At 42.6% G+C, this 21,500-nt stretch overlaps 1 protein-coding gene across 6 annotated transcripts in view; it reads left to right on the forward strand.

The window, feature by feature from the left end:
* HHAT (hedgehog acyltransferase) overlaps window positions 1–21,500 on the forward strand; it is a 319,096-nt gene that overhangs the window by 20,710 nt on the left and 276,886 nt on the right. For 4 of the 6 annotated variants that reach the window (XM_086693680.1, XM_086693681.1, XM_025921102.2 and 1 more), the window contains one exon: window positions 8,270–8,403. In XM_086693680.1, coding sequence (XP_086549806.1) covers window positions 8,313–8,403 — 91 coding nt within the window. In that variant the 5' untranslated portion in view covers window positions 8,270–8,312. Of the gene's footprint in view, window positions 1–3,248; window positions 3,376–8,269; window positions 8,404–21,500 lie in introns of all 6 variants that reach the window. The other 2 variants (XM_086693679.1, XM_086693683.1) reach the window with 1 other exon arrangement.

Consider the following 21,500-nt stretch of genomic DNA (forward strand, 5'->3'; position numbering starts at 1 on the left):
CTCTGTGCCACGTCTGGAGTTTTAAGTTCAGGTCTAGGTACCCATACTATAAAGAGACAATTGACTGAATAGTAAAGGGTCTAGGAACCAAGTCACTGAAGAAATGATTGAAGGAATCATGGATGTGTGCCCTGGAAGACGGTTTGGGATGGAGTGTGTGTCATTAATTGTCTTTAAATATTCAAAGGAGTATTATTGGAGAGAAGAATTAAGCCTTTTTAGTATAAGAACAATAACATTAAAAACAAAAAGAATAGCATTTTAGAACTTACTATGCCCAAGGCACTGTTTATCTCTTTGTAAATTCATTTAATCCTCACAGCATCCCTTGAGGGGTGCTGTTATTCCTTGTTTATAGAGCAGGAAATTGAGGCACAGAGAGGTTAGCAACTTGTCCTAGGGCATACAGCCGGAAAGTAGCAAAGCTGGGATTTGGACTTTGGCATTTGGCATTCTGACTCCAGAGCCATCTCTAAATCCTCTTGTGACCCTGCCTCCATGCCTTTGGTTCCAGAAGGTACAATCAGACTAAGTGGCAGAAGGTTTTTTAAAAATAGAGGGGATGGTTTTTGACAGTTTGAGGAAACAGCAGGATAATAATCAGGACCTCTTAGAAAATGTTTCCCTGCCTCATGATGTTATGGGAAATAGGTAGGTTATAGTAAAAGGAATTCCCAAACTGGCTAGAGATGAAACCAGATGGCCGTAGGGGCCCTACTGATTTTGAAATTCTGATCTGGGGAACATATATATATTTTTTCATTTTATATACAAATAACAACTTTTGTGACATGTACTAAAGCTCCCTTGTGAACTGTAGTTTTCCCACTAACTTTCCGGAATTGATGTATTAGTAACTCTGACATACTGGAATGGTAGGCGTGTCCCTGTCCCCTCTGAAGTTGTCATTGCTGTGCTCTCAAAATTAGATGGAATCGCTCTTCTCTTCCTGCTTGGGTCTGGACTGGTCTTTTGACCAAGAAAAGGCTTTGTGAATTCTGGAGGCTGCACCTTAAGAGACCTTGCCCCACTTGCCTTTGATCTTTTGAACCCCTGAAGCCACTGTGCTGTGAAGGGTCAGGCCTACTGAGTGCCCACGTGGAGAGGCGCTGCCCGTAGCTGACAGCGGGCACCTGATGCTAGACACGGGTGAGGTCATCTTGGCCCCTCTGGTCCCTGTTGAGCTGTGTGGTGACTTAGTTACGTGAGTGATGCCTGGTAAGATCAGCAGAATGGCTTGGATCGCCATCCCAAAGAATCATGACGAAAATGGGTCTTTGTCGTTTTAAGCCGCTACGTGTGATACGAAACCAATACATGAGGTTTTGGTGCATACTTGGAACTAGTGTGTGTACTTAAAAATACTCTGTGATTAGACATTCTGCCCAGTCCAGCAGACCTCCTCCAACCCACCTAATCATCCCCCTGTGTTAGTGAAGGTTTTTTTTGGGTTTGGAGAAGTGTTTTTTTCATTAGTGTTACACGAGTAAAAGGAAAGACTCTTTGGAAGACTCTTATGTAGGGTTTGGGGGAAACTGATGTGAGAAGACACGGTGTGTCTGGATTTGGTTTCCTGGTGAGAGCCTTGTAATTTATGTTCTGCAAAATAAGTTTCTGTTTCATCAAATGGGACCCTAGAAAAGAGCAAGTCTCATAACAGTTATTCCCACTGTGTTAGAATATTGCCCTACTATTTCATTTTCTTCAAAGCCATCGTCATTTCAGTGTGCACATGCTCTTTTTACTTTTACTACTTTGTGACTTCTAGAGTGCTAAATTTGTTCCTAAATTTAGAATGATTTCAATTTTACTCGGCCCTTATCTCTGTGTAACTGCTGACTCCCCCTTCTTATATCTGAGTAAATTGGTTTGGTTTAGTTTGTCTTCTTCAGTCAGTCTTTTAAGGAATGTACAAGCTAGATGGTTCGGGTGTATTTTGATTACATCTAGTTGATTTACAAATTTTCTTTTCTTCCTAAAGGGAGTATCTAATTACATATAACTTTAAAATTTTCTTTTGCTTGTGTGTAGCTTGTATTACCTTCTAGCTTTCCTGACAGATTGGTTTCATCATAGACCTTGAAAAAAAAAATGAATCTGGTGCACTCTGTAAGAATAGGGAGGTGGCTGAGGGAAGGCTCTGGGGTTGGACTTGGTGGGTATGAAGCTAAGCTCTGCTGCTTATTAGCTGTGTGATCTGGGGCAAGTTTCTTGACCTTTCTGGGCTTTGGTTTAGTTTGCTTGTGTTAAATGAGGGTACCAGAAGTAGCAATCTCAAAAAGTTGTTGTGACGATTGGCTAATCCTTGTGAAGTTCTTTCTTAGCATAGATAACCTGTAACTGGCACTTATTATAGTACAGCTGTTACCGAACTATAAGAAAAGCCATTAGAGGAAGATTTCAGTTTTAGGACATGGAGCAACAGTTAGTTGGTAGAAGTGATCCTGGTGACGCTGGTATCTAAGGATTGTTAGCTCAGTGTTAAGAGTGCTGTGTTAAAGTCCTCTGGTGCATGTGGATATGTGGTTATAGCTCATTCAGTGCTAGGTATCAAGACTGAGGAGCAGGAGACGTTTGAAATGGAAGTGGTTGTCGAATCCATTTGTTGCATGCATCAAAAATAAAGATACATTTGAAGTGGTATTGGAAATCGCTGGGGCAAAGCATCTTACACAAGTTATGTTTATGCACAGTTTGGGGTTTGGCATAGTGAGCTATGCTTCTCTGCCAAGATTAAGGAATAGGATTTCTGCCTGTAAAAGCGGAGCTGAGAAGTTGGGTTCTCGTTTTTTGTTCCTCACTGGCTGTTCTGTGTGCTTGGGGAGATCGCTGCCTCCTCCCTACCCCGCCCCCCCAAGCAGGATTCTGATTCCTGAAAAAGAGCTAACAGTTAGCCCTCCTGGTGAGGATTAGAGTAGATGGTATCTTTGAAAGCAGGTGGAGTGTTAAATTACAAAGTAAATGCAAATGTGAGTTACTTTGGTATAGAAAAAACTGTTAGCTGAGGAATTCTTGCCTTTTTACAGCGAAGATTTTATTCTGTGGGTCTCTTGAGTTCTACAGTCCCCAGATAAATACTTCTTTCGAATGCCCAGCCTCAGGGGCTCTTGCACCCCAATATGTAGGTAAAGTTCCTTGTTACTCCAGTCTAACTTCTTTCCCTTTGATCCCAGAGAAACCTGCTGCGATTTCCTTCCAACACCTAATGTTAAATGTCCTTTCTACCTCTTTGTCTTCGTTTACCTCAGATATCTTCCTATCATCAATAATACTTAGCTGTGAGATACTCTGGTCTTCCAGCTTGGAGTTGCTGTTCTGTGTTCGTAGTTTTCCTCTTCTTTAATCCTCCTGCCTCCTGGACTAATTTCAAGCCAGGTACGACTTAATTTTCCTTTGTGTTGCTTGGTTCTAGCACTTTCTCTGTACTTCCTCCCCAATTGCTGCCCTCTCTGCCTCTACACTACCACAGTATTTTCCTTTGTGTTGCTTGGTTCTAGCACTTTCTCTGTACTTCCTCCCCAATTGCTGCCCTCTCTGCCTCTACACTACCACAGCGTCAAAGGACTTCTTCCTGAAGCTTCACTCAAATAGTTCGATTGGTTTGCAAGCCTGAGGTTTCTTCAGCAAATCAAATCCAAATTTGTAATCCTGTATGTTTAAGGCCCTCTGCCACATGGCTCTTGCTTTCCCTTCACCCCCACTAGCTACATTTTTGCTTCTTCATAGTCCTGACCAATATTCCCGTTAAGGTGGGAGTGTTCTCAGACACTTCCCTTTCCTGTCATACATCTTTTTTTTTTTTTTTAAATTTTTTTTTCAACGTTTATTTATTTTTGGGACAGAGAGAGACAGAGCATGAACGGGGGAGGGGCAGAGAGAGAGGGAGACACAGAATCGGAAACAGGCTCCAGGCTCTGAGCCATCAGCCCAGAGCCTGACGCGGGGCTCGAACTCCCGGACCGCGAGATCGTGACCTGGCTGAAGTCGGACGCTTAACCGACTGCGCCACCCAGGCGCCCCTCCTGTCATACATCTTTGCATCCCTCCTTAGCTCTCATGTATGAATGGTACAGCCTGGTGTATGTAGATTGACGAGGTAGACATTTACTAAACACAGGCTGTACTGCTATAGATTGGCTTTTCCTGCAGAAGTAATTTACAAATGGTGATTAGTTTCTAGGCGGTCTCACAGATGCCCACTTAGCTGCTAATGCTGCTGCAGGACTGGATCCATGCGTGAAGGACAGCAAAGTGTTACCTACACGTTTGAGGAAGGACCTCTTTGATTTCATTGTGATAGCCCATCCGTAAAGAACATGCTAATTTAGACAATGAGAAGTAGAAACTTGAGAATTTTCTGAGAGTGTTTGGGCACCTTTATGGGTTTGCACATTTTAAAAAAGTTCTAGTTATATTCTCCAATGTCCAACTTGCCTTTTCTTTGATGCTGTTGGGTCATTAAATGCTTTAAAATGTATCTACTCTGATTTCGTTTCTGAGGGCACAGCTGAAATGAATATGGAAGAACACACTGGGGAGAAGAATTTTGGTTTTTTTCAATGTTTGTTTATTTTGAGAGAGGGGGGAGAGAAAGAGAGAGAGTGAGAGAGCGAGAGCTGGGGAGGGGCAGAGAGAGAGAGGGAGAGAGAGAATCCCAGGCAGGCTCCACACTGTCAGTGCAGAGCCTGATGTGGGGCTCTCACGAAATGTGAGATCATGACCTGAGCTGAAATCAAGAGTCAGACACTTAACAACTGACTGGGCCACCCAGGTGCCCCAGGAATTTTCTTGAGATGGGTGGGCAAGAGTTAAAAAGAGTGGTGTTGGGAGGAGAGGACTGTTAAGGACACTTGAGTGCCTGTGTGGTAGAGTTTTGAGGTGGCGTTCCTGGGACTGTGAGGGATGAAATAAGACAGGAGGGAGTATGCATGTAATTCCTTTGGGGATTAGCAAAGTAGTGGTGAGGAAGATGTGTTGGGCAGAAAGCTGTCCAGGTGGCCTCCAAGGACCGTGTGTTTGCTGTCTTGTGGCCTGGGGTTGGGCTGGGGTGTGGACAAAGTGTGAGACCTTAGCAAGAGCTCTGGGGATGCCGTTCAGCAGCAGAGGGCATGGCCACGCCCCACGGAGGGTCAGTGATATTTCATCAGCTCAGGAAGAAAAACCAGGCTCTGGCGAGGTAGGCTTCTGAGGAATTAAATTCACTAACTGGTCCCGTTGGACGGATCATAGCTAATATGTATTGGGTACTAATTCTGTGCCAGGCCTTGGAGAAGCATTTTACATTGAATTCATTCAACAGCCCCATGAGGAAACCTATCTAAGAGGTTGTGACCCACTCAAGTTCCTCAGCCAGCAAATGGCAGAGCCGGGACTCCCCCCTAGGTCTGCTTGGTGCAGAATTTCCCAGCGTGCTGGCAGATGGAGGCTATTTGGTCCAGTCCCCAAATTTTAGATGTGAAGATACAGCCCTGCTGTTTTGTTGCTCATGACTGTGTATCTTTTTGTGGGTCTGCAAGATATACACAGTACAGCGAAGAACACCAAAAACGGAAGTGTTTCTAGTTCCCCGAAAGTTAACTTGTTAATGCAGAGGAATTGTCCTAGAAGACAGTGTCCCTGAAAAGCTGCTAAACAGCAGGGCTTCTAGAATTTTCATTTAATCTCTAAGATTATTTATGTTCACATTTCAGTAGCATTTTTTTTTCAACGTTTATTTATTTTTGGGACAGAGAGAGACAGAGCATGAACGGGGGAGGGGCAGAGAGAGAGGGAGACACAGAATCGGAAACAGGCTCCAGGCTCTGAGCCATCAGGCCAGAGCCTGACGCGGGGCTCGAACTCGTGGACCGCGAGATCGTGACCTGGCTGAAGTCGGACGCTTAACCGACTGCGCCACCCAGGTGCCCCCACATTTCAGTAGCATTTTTAGGAGTTCAGCCCTTGCTAGTCACATATTTGTAAAAAAAAATTTTTTTTAATGTTTATTTTTGAAAGGCAGAGAGGCACAGCACAAATGGGGGAGGGGCAGAGGGAGAGGGAGACACAGAGTCCTAAGCAGGCTCCCGGCTCTGAGTTTTTAGCACAGAGCCCGATGCAGGGCTCGAACCCACAAATCGCATGATCATGACCTGAGCTGAAGTCGGACGGACACTTAACTGACTGAGCCACCCAGGCGCTCCAACTAAACACATATTCTTAATGAGGTGAGGAGACCATCCAATATAATACTAACATCCTTTGAAAGGAGACTCCTAAAACCCAGAGGTTAAAGTTAACTTCCCACTAAAGTGGAGATTACCATATTCCCACAAAGTTCCAGAAAGAAATTCTAAAGTTTTCTAGGAGATGCCAGGTATTTAAAAATGAAGTGTGAGTAGAATTGTTTAAAGCCAGAAGTGGTTCTGAAAAATAGCAGGGGGACCTGAGGAAGTGGTGTTGATGCTGAGTGTTTGGGATTGAAAGCACGAGTGCCTACTTCTGGATGCCTTCAGTTGCAGGAGACCAAACTGCCTGAGCAACGGCACTCATTACCAAGGGGCACTCTGGTTGGAGGACCACTGACTTCTGGCCTTCTATTTTATGAAAGCCGAAGTGTGTATCTTTTTCTGCTGTCTCAGCCTGGAGAAAGGAGTTTGGGCTTGGCGGATTTTGAGCCAGGCTGTAGGGACAAGTAACTTTGTGAACGGGCATTAATGGGGCTAGCCGTGGCTGAGGGGAGGCATGGGGGGCCCAGTGGTCTGACGACGTGGCTCAGTTATTTCTGACTGTGGGGCCTTATCCTGTTTCACATTTATCATTTGTGAATTGCCTGTCTCTCTTGCTCCACCTTCTTCACTAGGGTATTGTGAAAATAAAATGGGATAATGTATGAATTTTGATTTTGGCATTACTGTCCCATATGAGGAAGTATTTTCTTGGGGCTTAAAATTTTGCTCCTATTTTAGTTTGGCATCCATAGTGAGACATATTTGAGAGGCTTAAGGAAAACAATGTGAGCCATTTAACTGGCTTTTTGTTGCTTGGGAGCTGATGATTTCATTTGAAGAATTTTAGGACTTCCTATCACCTGCTCTAATAATACTTAGAATATAGACATGGCTGCCATAAGAGAGAGATCGAGAATAGCAGAGGCTTAAACAACCTGGAAGTGCATTTCTCTTTCATTTAATAGTATAGGTATAAATGGTCCAGGGAAGTTTTGGGGGTGAGGTGGTACACGGAGTCAGGGACTGAGGCTTCTCGATCTTATTTTTCCACATGGCTTTCACCTCTTGTCCCCATGTGGCTATTCCAGCTTTTCCCAGCAGGAAGGGGATGATCATTGCCTTCTACGCAGGACTATACACAAATTTTTGAGCAGAAGAGAGAGAGACCAAGTATGAGCAGGGAAAGGACAGAGAGGGAGACACAGAATCTGAAGCAAGCTCCAGGCTCTGAGCTGTGTCAGCACAGAGCCCAATGTGGGGCTCGAACTCACAGACCATGAAATCATGACCTGAGCTAAAGTTGGATGCTTAACCAACTGAGCCACCCAGGACTATTCAAATGCCCACACATGGCTACACTATATAGTTGAGCTTAGCATCCATGCGTTCAGTTAAAAATTCCATTACTGTATAGGAAGGGAGACTAAATATTGTGGGGTGGGCTGCTAGCAGTGTCTGCCATAGCTGATGGGAGTCACATTATTCACCTCCCTTAAGTTTATACAAGATGGAAGACAGTAATTTTCATTCATCCATTCATATAAACAACTTCAGATGACATCTGAAGGGGAGAATGAGGAGGTTAAAGCTGTTGGCTTAGAAGAGTTTTAGAGATCTGTACTTTTCTTCTATTCAGGATTTGAAGCCATTTATTATTCATGGAGCACTATTCCCCTGTTGCTACATTCCACAGCCCATGTTGGTTACTGGGGACTCGGCGAATCATGGTCCCTGCTCTCCAAGCGCTTACCCCATAGGGGGAGGCAGGCGTGTCAGGCATTGAATACACAACTGTCTGGGGTGCAGAGGCAGATGGGGTGCTGTGGGAGCTCATAGGGAAGACCTGCCCAACCCGGGGCAGGCAGGCCGTGTGCGTGTATGTGTATGTGTGCATGTTGGATGCAAGATGCAGACAGTCACTGGCAGAAGGAAGTGTGACTGGGGTTCTATCTGTATCACCTTAAATAGTGATGGGTCCTTAGGAGAGCAAGTGAACTGATAAGATTCTGTTCCTTAGTGTCATGTCTGTGGCTTAATGTTTTTATTTCTGTTTCTCTTCCTAGAAACTCTCAGTGTGTCTGCCAAGACCCTTTGTCACGAGGAGCAATGCTGCCCCGATGGGAACTGTCTTTTTACCTATTTGCTTCACTAGGCTTCCACTTATATTCTTTCTATGAAGTTTACAAAGTCTCAAGAGGTAAGACCCCAGCTTTTCTGAACTTCTCTCAAGAGAGGAAGGAGGAAGGAAGTACTCAGAGGTAGAAGAGTCAGAAAAATTGTCTAATGGGCTTGGGATAATTTGGACCCTGCTTTGCTTTCCCTTGTCTGGGACACTTTGAGTCCATGACCTGAATCAATGCAATTTTCCACCCTCATCCTGGAACTTTGAGGGGATCCGGTGGCTGGTCTTCTGTAATAGGAAGGTTTGATTCAATGGCTATTGAAGGCTGTGGAGGTGATCTGCAGTAACCTCTTATGTTTCTCTTCCACCCTCATTGCTTCTGAGATATGTGGAGGCAGCTCAAGGTATTGGAGGCCCAGACTCCTTTCATCCTTTCGTTCTGCTGTGTTTAGTGATTTTCATATGCTTGTTGAAGAAGAATCATCACTAAATCTGCATTTCAGCCCGTAGGAAGGGGTATGGAAACCCTCCTGTTGGGCAAGTTACCCTTGTCACTTCTGCTTACCCCTAGTTGACCAGCACCAGGTTTTATGGCCACAGCTGAGAAACTGGGAAACATTGTCTTTAGCTTGGTGGCCATGTGCCACTAAAACTTCCCATACTGTGGAAGAATGGGAGACAGAAATGTGGAGGGACCAAGATGGCCTCTTGCATGGTCAGGGACAGTTTCCTAGTTGATGATAATTACTGGGCTTTGTTATAAGGCAGAACAGGAGCCAGGAAGGTAGAGAAGGCATCAGAGGATCTGTGGACAGAGATGGGTTTGCAAGCAAATGGACAAGCCTTTGGGGTGTGAGGAAGCATAGCATGGTCTGGCAACTACAAACCCCTCGGGAGGACTGGAGTGTAGAGTGTGAAGGGACAGTGGCTGGAGTTGAGCCTAGATCAAAAAGCAGGGAGAGCCTGTGAAGGACATTGCATATTGATCTGAGGAGTTTGGACTTTATCTTGAAGACAGGAGAGTATGCTGAAAAGTCCACTTAAAATTGCAAAGTTGAGAGTGCTCTGCCCTGAACACCTACCTCCTTCTATATTACTCGGACTGATTTGGATGTACATCACCAGGATTGACTTTCCTCCCATTCTACATATGTCCCACTCAGAGTCAGGAACTTGGTGGCAGAGACGGATCATCTAAAGTAGATGAGGACTATTGTTTTCTCAAGTCTGGCCAAGTATTTGCATTCCCCTACTGGAGCCTTTGAGCTCCCAGGGCCCATGTAGGAGGAGCTAACCTACTCTACGTCAGGCACTGTATTAGATACTTCACGTATTGTATCTTGTCTCATTTAATCTTTAGAACAGCCCTATGATATGGTATATTTATTACTTTGAAGACATGTTTGGCAGCAGAAACACAGCCTCCAACATAATTGTTACAAGCCTCGTATTGTGTCTAGATAGCGTCAGAGAGCTGGCTCCTTCTACCATGTCCCTCTGCCATCTTCATCATGAGGCTTCACCTTATGAGGCAGTCTTTTCCATAAATTGATGTCCGTATTCCAGATTTTGGCCATTCTAGTAAGTGTGTAAGTGGTATCTCATTGTTTTAATTTGCATTTCCCTGATGTAATGTAGAGAATCTTTTCATATGCTTATTGCCATAAGACTGTATATATGTATATACATATACACATACAAACATATATATATATATATATATATATATATATATAGTCTTATTTGGTGAGGTGTTCAGGTCTTTGCCCATTTTTTAATTGGGTTGTTTATTTTCTTTTTGAGTTTTAATAGCTCTTTGTGTATTTTGGATAACATGTCTTTTGCAAATATTTTCTTCCGGTCTGTGGCTTGTCATCTTACTCTCTTGATGGTGTCTTTTACAGAGCAGATACTTTAAATTTTGGTTAAGTCCAGTTTACCAATTGTTTCTTTCATGCATTGTGTCTTTGGTATCTAAAAAGTAATTCCCATAGCCAAGGTTATCTAGATTTTCTCCTACCTTATCTTCTAAGGATTCAGTAGTGTTTATATTCAGATCTATAATATCCATTTGCTATTATTTTTTGTGAAGAGTGTAAAGTCTGCATCTAGATTCAGTTGTTTTGCATGTGGACATTTAGTTCCAGCATTTGTTGAAAGAATATCTCTTCTCTGTTGTATTACCTTTGCTCCTTGTCAAAGGTCAGTTGACTGTATCTATGTGGGTCTTTTTTTGGGCTTTCTATTCTGTTCCACTCACCTATTTGTCTGTTCTTTCATCAACACCACGGTCTCTTGAGTCATAAGGCTTTATAATAAGTCTTGAATTTGGGGGGCACCTGCTGGCTCAGTCTGACTTTGGCTCAGGTCATGATCTCACAGTCTGTGAGTTCGAGCCCTGTGTCGGGCTCTGTGCTGACAGCTGAGAGCCTGGAGCCTGCTTCAAATTCTGTGTCTCCCTCTCTCTCTGCGCCTCCCCCACTTGTGCTCTGTCTCTCTCTCTCTCTCATAAATAAATAAACATTGAGAAAAAAATTAGACTAAGTATTCTTTTTTTTTTTTCAACGTTTATTTATTTTTGGGACAGAGAGAGACAGAGCATGAATGGGGGAGGGGCAGAGAGAGAGGGAGACACAGAATCGGAAACAGGCTCCAGGCTCTGAGCCATCAGCCCAGAGCCTGACGTGGGGCTCGAACTCATGGACCGCGAGATCGTGACCTGGCTGAAGTCGGAAGGACTAAGTATTCTTTAAAAAAAATAATAAGTCTTGAATTTGGGTGATATTAGTCCTCTCACTTTGTTCTTGTCCTTCAATATTGTGTTGGCTATTCTGGATCTTTTGCCTCTCCATACAAACTTTAGAATCATGTTGTCATTATCCACAAGAGAGCTTCCTGGGATTTTGGTTTGGATTGCATGGACTCTATAGATGAAGTTGAGTAAGACTGACCTCTTAACAATATCCATGAACATGGAATATCTCTCAATTTGTCTTTTTCATTTTTTCATTTCTTTCATCAGAGTTTTCTAGTTCTCCTAACATATAACTTGTATGTATTTTGTTAGATTTATACCTAGATATTTCACTTTTTTGGTGTGCTAATGTAAATGGTATTGTTCTCAGTTTTAAATTTCACTTGTTTGTTTCTCATCTGTAGGAAAGCAACTGACTTTTGCGTATTTATTTTGTATCCTGCAACCTTGCTATAATTGCTTATTAGTTCCAGGAGTTTTTTTGGTAGATTCTTTGGATTTTCTACATAGATATTTATATTATCTGCATACAAAGACAGTTTTATTTCTTCCTTTCCATGTTGTATACCTTATTTCATTTTCTTAGTGCACTAGCTAGGACTCCCATTATGATATTAAAAAGGAATGGTGAGAGAGGACACTTTTGCCTTTTTTCTGATCTTAGTGAGAAAGCTTTCTGACCATTAAGTATGATGTTTACTGTATGTTCTTTGTAGATGCTCTTTATCCAGTTGAGGAAGTTCCCTTCTATCTCTAGTTTGCTGAGAGTTTTTAATCATAAATGAGTGTTGGATTTTGTCAAATGCTTTTTGTGCATATATTGATATGATCATGTGGTTTTTCTTTTTTGTCTTATTGATGTTATGGATTACACTAATGCATTTTTGTGGTCTGTGAGACTTTGTTTTTAGCAAACCTCTCCTGGACTCAGCAGGGCAGGTCTGCTCTGGGTTAGCTGGGGCTGCAGGCATCTGGTGGCTCACTCACATGGCTGGCCAAGACCTCAGTGGGGGGCTGTCAGCTAGCATGCAGAGGTTCTGTCTGCATGGCTCTCCACATGGCTTACATTTCTCCTAACAGTGCAGCTGGGTTCAAGAGGGAGTACTGCAAGTGCACAAAAGCAGAAGCCACAGATCTCTTGAAGCTCAGCCTGGGAAGTTGTACAGCTCACCTCTACCTCATTTATTGGTCAAAGCAAACCACAGCGCCAGTCCAGATTCAGGGGGAGGAAAGACTATACCTCCATATGGCTGGAGCAGCACGCCTGTGCATGGAATGTATGGCGGTCATCTTTGGAGTCTCTTTACCACAATGTTTGTTGTACTTCTTTACCTAGATGAGGATGGAGAGGCTGAAAAATATAATTTATCCAAGGTAACATGTCTAGTAAGTTCCAGTGGAACTGCGTTTAAACTCCAATGTGTCCAACTCTAGCCCCAATATTTTATCCTATTCTGTCTCTCCTATTTATTGATAATTTAATTCCTAAAGCACCTTGCTTTAAAAGAGGAAGCTGTTCTATCTATTCTATTAAATTTTAAAATTGTATCCCACTGGAATAAAATTTTCCCTTTCTGTGTCATGGGAGCTGCTGGGATCGGGGTGGAGGGAATCCTTCTGTGGATAGCACAAAGCTTTTCTACACCTCAGCTGACCCAGAGGTGGTCATGCTGTTTGACTTACTGTTTGTCTTACTGTCTAATTTGGGGAAAAGTGCTGTTTACCCACACGGTAGAAGTAGGTCACTGGGAAAACTGTCTTCTGTAAACTTTTTTGGGACATTTGTATCTGGAGCAAATATAGTGCCTAAAACATATTACAGGCTCAAAACTTACCCGTTAAGTGAAATGCCACCAGTGGGCATCTGCACGGCTGCTTTCTCTGGGCATGGAGCAGGCATCCTGTTCACTGCACTCTGTCTGTGGAAGCATGGTTGCCAGGCCATTAGGGACAGCAGACTGATTTTAATGGCCTTAGTCAAATGGAATCTTTTGGTAAATTCACAGCAGGGACTGAACAGAGCACCCCTTCTTCCTCCCGACTCTACCAGGCGTAGAGCATCTCCAAGTCATCTGGAAATACGTGGGGTGGGGTGGTGGTGATCTGCTATGCTTGGTGACCTCTCCCCTGGCGCTCGACAGCGTTGTGGCTAATCCAGACCTACTGTGTTAAGTTTATGCCCTTGTGGTTCAGTAGATGTAGAACACTTTTATGTCTCTCTGCATACACTTAACCTGAAGAAAGAGGAGATTATGCCATGTGGTAGCTCTGTTAATGCTTACACCTAAAAGAGGGCCGTATATTGTTGTTTTCATGTCAGTCTGGTGTAATTCTTGACATGAAAACAGTTGAATTATCTGTGAAAACCTGAATGCTGTGAGGCCACCTGGGAAAACATCTGGGAAGGGAAGTCTTAGACTCCTGTTTCAATTTATTTATTGGTTTATGTTCAAATTTATTTCTTCTTGTACCTATTTTGACATTTTGTAGCTTTCTGAGGATCTATACGTTTATGTGGGTTTTCAGTTTCGTTAGTGTATTGTTCGTAATACTCGTATTTAAAAATATTTTGTTTCTGTGGTTTGCTTTTCTCTCTTATTGTGTATTTTGTTTTACATCTTCTCCTTCACTGTCTCCCTAACTTCCTCCCTTGTTTGTCTTTTCATCCCTCCTTCCCTCCCTCCCTTCTAGTTTTTTGCTTTGATCAACTGTGCCAGAGAGCTTATGAATCTTTTCAGTTTGTGGTTTTGTTAGATTTTCTCAGTTGTTTCCTTTTTTTTTTTCTTGGTTCATTGATTTCTTTTTTAGTTTTTAATTTTTTTAAATGTTTATTTTTGAGAGAGAGCGAGGGAGCAGGGGAGGGGCCGAGAGAGAGGGAGACACAGAATCCAAAGCAGGCTCCAGGCTCTGAACTGTCAGCACAGAGCCCGATGTGGAGCTCGAACCCACGAACTGTGAGATCATGACCTGAGCTGAAGTTGGATGCTTAACTGACTGAGCCTCCCAGGCACCCCAGTTCATTGATTTCTGCTTTTATTTCCTTCCTTATTGTTTCTTTGGGTTTGCTCTCTTCCATTATGTTCCAACTGTATGAGTTGAATGGTTATTTTATAAGGAATCTCTTTGTATTATTGTATTGTACCTGATAGCTTTTCTCAGAAGCATTTCTGGAAGAAGGATTTCCAGAGGAGTCCGAGTCAAACTGCATGAATATTTTTAAGGTTTTAGACAGATTTCCCCTTCTCCAAGAAGGTTGTGCCAGTAATATTTCTTTTGGAGAACATCTCTCTTCTTGTATTTCAGCAACTTGAGCTTTCTTCTTTAACCCATCTCCTATGTATCTGGTATATCATATGAAGTGAAAAAATTAAAATTTTCCCAAATAGATAACCAAACACAATTAACTCTTTCTATATTGAATTATGATGCAGTCTTGATCATTGTTTAATATTTTTTTCTTTAAATGTTTATTTTTGAGAGAGCAAGCATGCGCTGGCTGTGAGCGAGCTAGGGAGGGGCAGAGAGAGGGAGACACGGAATCCCAAGCAGGCTCCATGCTGTCAGCACAGAGCCCAGTGTGGGTCTTGACCTCACAAACCGTGAGATCATGACCTGAGCCTAAATCAGGAATTTAACCGACTGAGCGACCCAGGCGGCCCAATCATTGCTAAATTCTTACATATACCCCAGATTGTTTGAAGGGTGGGCATGTCTTCTCTGTTTCATTATTTCTCAATCAGTTCACACATCATTAACTGCACGGTTTTAATTAAAAATGCTTTATAAAATATTTGAGTATCTGGTAAAGTTACTATTCATCCTTCTTCATTTCCACACTTAGCTATTCTTACTGGTTTATTCTTCTTGTATACATATTTGAAACTGTTCTAAAAAAAAATCTCAACAGGATTTTCATTAGAATTACAGTAAGCCTAGAAATTAATTTGTAAATAATTAACATTCTTATAATATTGTACTTTTTCACCCAGGGATATGGTATTTTTTCTTTGTGCATTCAACGTCTATTGTTTCCCTCAATAAAGTTTCCTGGCCTTCTTCATAATAGGTCCTGCAAAAATTTCTATTCAGAGTCTTTCTTTCTTTTTTTTCCTTTTATGATTGGGAAATTTTCCTATTGTATTTCCTGTAACTTGTAGCTAATTATTTCTGGTCTAAAGGTATTTATTTTGATTTGTGTATGTTATATTCCAACAGTTTATTGAATTCTCTTAATGTTCCATTAACTTATCTTTGATTTTTCCTGATTTTTGTGTTTAGACAATATCATCCACAGCTGATACTAATGGTTTTGTTTCTTCTGTTATTGTTTAGCTGGGCCTTTTAGAACAATGTAGTTGAGAAAGAATGCTATTTTTAATTCTAACTTAAAAAAAAATTAAGTTTATTTATTTATTTTTAACGTTTATTTATTTTTGAGACAGAGAGAGACAGAGCATGAACAGGGGAGGGTCAGAGAGAGGGAGACACAGAATCTGAAATAGACTCCAGGCTCTGAGCTGTCAGCACAGAGCCCGACACGGGGCTTGAACTCACAGACCGCAAAATCATGACCTGAGCCAAAGTTGGCCGATTAACCGACTGAGCCACCCAGGTGCCCCTAAGTTTATTTATTTTTGACAGAGACAAAGTATGAGCATGAGCTGCGGAGGGGCAGAGAGAGAGAACGAGAGGGAGACACAGAATCCGAAGCAGGCTCCAGGCTCCAAGCTGTCAGCACAGAGCCTGATGCGGGGCTCGAACTCGTGAACTGTGAGATCATGACCTGGGCTGAAGTCAGACGCTTAACTGACTGAGCCACCCAGGTGACCCAATTTTTAATTCTAACTTTAATGGAAATCCCTCTATAGTTTTTACCATTACTGAAAAATTGAGTAAGTTTTGCTTTTTTTTTTTTAAATCATGCTAATGAATCTAGTTAGCCCCCTTTACTAAATTATTAAAATTAGCACTAAATGTTGAATTCATTTTTAAAGCAACTATACAGATGATTGCATAGTTTTCCCTTTTCAAGCTGTTGACATGATATTTTAAAGTAATAAATTTTGCAGTCTAGTTTATATGGATTCCTACATCAAACCTACTTTGACCATGGTATTTTCAAATACATGCCTTGTTTCCAAGTTTTTTTCTTTTAGTTAATTTCTTTTTTTTTTAATTTTTTTTTCAACGTTTATTTATTTTTGGGACAGAGAGAGACAGAGCATGAACGGGGGAGGGGCAGAGAGAGAGGGAGACACAGAATCGGAAACAGGCTCCAGGCTCTGAGCCATCAGCCCAGAGCCTGACGCGGGGCTTGAACTCACAGACCGTGAGATCGTGACCTGGCTGAAGTCGGACGCTCAACCGACTGCGCCACCCAGGCGCCCCTCTTTTAGTTAATTTCTAAGTGAGATTCGTTGGTCTGTAGTTTTATTTTCCACTTAATCAGATTTCAGTATTGGCGTTCTGTTAACTTTATAATAGGAATGGAGGAACTTTTCATTTTCTGTCATGTTATGGAACTGTTTAAATAGTGTGCGAAATGTCAGCATCAAAGTTTGATATTCTTCACTTGTAAGTTTGTCTGGGCATGGGGTCTCTGGAAGTAGATTCACTGAAAACTTCAGTATCTTTCAGTTATTTCAGGTTATATTTAGGTTTTCTGAAGTCAGTTCGAGTAATTTACACTTTTCTTTTCTCTCTGATTTTATTTTTAAGTAATCTCTATACCCAACATGGGGCTCAAACTCACACGCCTGAGATCAAGAGTCATGTTCTCTGCCTACTGAGCCAGCAAGGCGCCCTATATTTTTCCATTTCATTGAAATTTTCAAATGTATTAACATCCAGTTGTAGGTCATATAATGTTTTTGTTTTTAATTTTTTTAAAAAGATTTTTATTAAAAAACATTTTTTTTTAACATTTATTTATTACTGAGAGACAGAGGGAGACAGAGCATGAGCAGGGGAGGGGCAGAGAGAGGGGGAGACACAGAATCCGAAGCAGGCTCCAGGCTCCAAGCTGTCAGCACAGAGCCCGATGTGGGGCTCAAACTCATGAACCATGAGATTATGACCTGAGCCAAAGTTGGACACTTAACCAACTGAGCCACCCAGGTGCCCCATGTCATACAATGTTTTGAAACCTACATGTCTCATTTTTTTTTTCCTGCTTTAGGGAATTTACAAAGGTTTTGTCTATTCAGCGTATTTGTTTGCTTTCTCAAAACACAATCTCTTGGGTTTATTTATAAATTCTACCACTTTTTTCCTGTGACGATTATTCTGTAATGAACAGTAGGCTACCCTAGATCCTTTTGGCTTTACAGAGCCCAGGCTTAGCTGTTATGCTGTGCTCTCTGCCTGAAAAGTTGGATATTAGGATTAGTTGGATATTAAACAGAATGGTGTTTTCCATAAATTGGCGTTTCCATTTCACAGACATTTTATTTTTGTTTTTAAAAATCTTCAGTGGGCCGAGGTTAATGTTTCTCTAAATAAACTCCATGGCACCAGGAAGCCCTGATATTTAAGCAAACATGCAACAAATGATTTGAGTTGCCACGTCCAATTTCTTTGTTTATATACTAGTTGTTCTTAAAGTGGGATACAACTGTAGTTGAGCATTTTCACCTTTACCTGTTGTTTATTCCTAAACTCACCTGTGCTTATCACTTACCCCTAGTCTTTGTTTATGAGGAAAGGATATAGCAGCACGTTTAGAGATTCTTTGTCACGTTCATACAACACACTAACTACTCATGAGGGATGGGCTTTGTCATCAGGAGAAAAGTTATCCTCCCTGCTTTTTTGACTAGAGGAATTTGGTTGCAAGACGAACCGGCAACTCTGGAGGGCCCAGTTCTGGGAGGGGAAATGGGGGGGCTACCACTGGTCCTGTTTTCCAAAAGGTGGCCTTGCCCTTATACCATGGAAGGGGCCACTGGGGACCCTTTAGTCAACAGGTCTTTTGTGAAAGGACCCAAATGCATAGCCCCTGTGGGAGCCAAGAAGTGGACAGCCTATCTTCGTGGCTAGCATCAGTAGTGTGGTGTCACAGTTCAGGCTCCTAGTGATCTGTTTGGCAATGCTTCATGTTAGAGTTGACCCTCTTTCCCCTGTCACCTGTGGCCAAGGTCATAGGAAACATTTGAGTTCCGGCTTTCCTACTCGGAATCTAAGCTTCCTGGCCTATCCTCTCAGGCTTGTCTGGCCTTCTCCTCCATTGTGGACCCTGGCCCTCAAAGGAGGGGAGTGTCGGCTTCCAGAGAGGCTACTTTCTGAACACCTGCAGTAAACTTCTTACAGTGACTTGAGACAGGGCCTGGGCTGGAGGGCATTTGAAGGCAACCCTCAGTGTTGGACTCCACAGCTCCTCACTCGTCCAGCCGGGGCTCCCTGTTGTGTCAACACAAGAGAAATGCAGGAGCTTATGGCTTCCTCTTTGCTGGAGTGTTCCATCTCAGTCCCTGGCTGCTTCCTCCTTTCTCGGAGCCCTAAGGATTTCCATGCAAATCGCGCCCCTGGTGGCCTGGCTTCTTTCAGGTGAGTAGCAGATGAGCAGCCCTATTAGATTTGAAGGCTGTTTATGTTATATATTGCTTTGCATCCTATTTACATATTTGATTTGCTTTTGCTTGGGCTATTTCCAAATCAAGTTTTCATTCCCTTAGTAGGAATTGGGAGAAGGGAGGAGAGGGCCTCCCATTTCTCAGGAGTTGTCCTGGAAAAACCAGTACTTTGTCATCCTTCTCTATATTTCATGTGAATGTTTGAGAGGTGCTTACCATTAAATTCTCTTATCTTGAGAAGCCCATCTTTTCTGCTCCCTTTCTCCACTCATTTACTTACTGCCACAGTCTGCTGTACCCAGCGGCTTCCTAGAGAAATAAAGAATCAGTAGGAGCTGATTGGAATTTTTCAAATGCATAGAAACAGCAGGACATGTTAAGCCATGATTGGGTGTGCTGGTCCCTGGCAGTGGCTGGTGTCAGACGAGGGTGTGTGTGTGTGTGTGTTTCCCCCTCTTCCTGATTATTGCCCTCTAATTACCCCCACCCTACCCCAGAAATGGTTTCCTATCATAATGTTGAGGGTGAAAAGGGTAGGTTAGTTAGTGCTTTTAAGTAAATGGTTTACCACCACAGCTCATTGGCATCGATTAAAATGCAAATCCTCTCACTCAGTAGGTAGAATGGGGCTTTGATGTATCCTTTTGTTGGGTGGTGGTTGGAGTGGGGAGAATCAACAGCTGATTTAGTAATGAGGGCTCATCAGCAGAAATTGCTTCATTTCTATGCTCTCAGGCAGTTTTGTGGAGCGCGGAATTTTGGGAAATAGAACCAGGGCACCTCGAAGAAAGAGTTGGCTCTGCCTGACAGTCAGGCCTGTGTGGTGTGGAGAGAAATGCTCAGGCAGGGAAGGCTTCTCTCCATTTGCAGGGTCCTTTTGCTTGAGTGTGTGTGAGGTATGATGAAATCTCTTGCCTCTAGTATGGGAATATGGGATCCCTACCTGGAGGGTCTCGTTGGAGAGGTTCTGAGGGCTGAAGCTCTTCAGGAAGGATTTCCCGCTACACGTTTTCAGCGGCCATTCTCTTCTCTCAACCAAGTTACATAGCAGCACATTGTCAACTAACTTAAGACGGTTTGGAGGCAGTGATTTCCAAAGGGGTTGCGAATGTGTGTGTGTGTGTGTTTGTGTGTGTATGTGTGTGTGTAGAAATCAGACGAGGGTGAATTGTAGAAATTCTCTAAACCTGAGAGAGGATTTTTGGTGGAGAGCTGTGCTGTCCAATACTGTAGCCATTAGCCATACAAGCACTCAAAATGTGACCGTTTCCAATTGCGATGTGCTGTAAGGATAACATGTATATTGGACTTTGAAGAATTAGTAAGAACAAGGAATGTAAAATGACTCATCCGTAATTGTTTAATACTGATTCCATGTTGAGATAAATATGCTAAAATTAATTTCATCTTTTTATATTTTGTTTAACGGTGTCTCCTATAGTATTTCAGTTGGTCTGTAGGAATTCTTCTATCTGTGTAGGATTCCTTTTACCCACTAGAGGGAGCTCTGTTCCAGTTTCAAGAAGTCTGATGCTTTAGCCTGTAAAATTTCACTGCTTCTGCGTTGTACTCTTAAAAAAGAAGAAAAAAAAAAAAAAAGGTTTCTGCTTTGTTTCAATTCTGCACAATTCTGATGTTTCTGGAGGTTGCTCTTTGTATGTTAGTGAAGCCAGAACAGAAGAGGCCAGAGGCCTAGAGGTTTTCCACCCTTTTTATGTTAATGAATTTTAGGAGGTTCCTGTTACTTTTATTTCTTTGTTGGATTGCATAATGTTCTGTTTGTTTGTGGGCTCTTCCCTGGGACTTGAGTCTGTGCACAGTTCACACACACACACACACACACACACACACACACAACGTGATGTGTGTACAGCAGTAACAGAAAGGACCAGAGCCCTGCTGCAATCCCACATCTCCCCAGCACCTCTTGGACCACTCGGGATACAGTGTGAATGTGTCCTCGAGTTGTGCCCTGGGGCACCCTGGGCCAGTGCTTACCACCCCTCCTTTTTCTGTTCCTAGAGGCAGTATTGCCTGTGGTTGGAGGCTCGGGCTGCTGTTTGCCTCTAGTGTGTGTGAATCTGCCCCTGGGTCCTACTGTGAAACCAGCATCATTTCGTGATTATTTTTTAATGACTGCACACTCACTTGGTTTTCCTGTAATCTTTCTGGGTAGTTCCTTTTTGGTTCTTCTGTGGCTTTTGTAGGGTGTTGGTCTGATGAGCATTGGTTTTCCCTGGTCTATGCACTCTGTGCCTTTTGGGGGCAATCTCAGCCATTTGGTGGCTTCATCACCCTTATGCTGAGGACTCCTCAGTCTTCATCTCCAACTTAGGGTACTCGTGAGCTCCATTCATACCCATCGGGCTACCTACTGGACGTCGTACAGACACCTTAACATTCCTCACTTCCTTACATGGTATTCATCAGCACTGTTGTAATTTATCATTATTGGTTCGTCTCTCTTCCCTGGGGTACCATGAGCCCCAGGAGGGCAAAGACCATGCCAGTCTTGTTTTGCTTCTTTCCTGATATATATTAAATGTGGGCCTGGTTATTGTACACCGTTAAGAAGTATTTGAATGAATATTTTGTTATACTTTTGGTTTTAAACCAACTGTATGCTTATACTTACTACTATTATATGATTCCATTTTATAATCTTGTTAGCATTATGTCCATATCATGGAGCTGTGATCATCATTTTGTGGTGTGATCTGTTTAAGATAATTTTTCACCAGCTATACAAGTGAGGCATTTTTGCTAATTCCTCCCTTGGTTCCTGGTGCTGGAAGCTTTCTCTCTTGATTACTCTCCATTTGTGACCTTTATTACAAGTTGAAGGG

The sequence above is a fragment of the Puma concolor genome, chromosome E4 (assembly GCF_028749965.1).
Source record: "Puma concolor isolate L17-30 chromosome E4, mPumCon1.1.hap2, whole genome shotgun sequence".
NCBI lineage: Eukaryota > Metazoa > Chordata > Mammalia > Carnivora > Felidae > Puma > Puma concolor.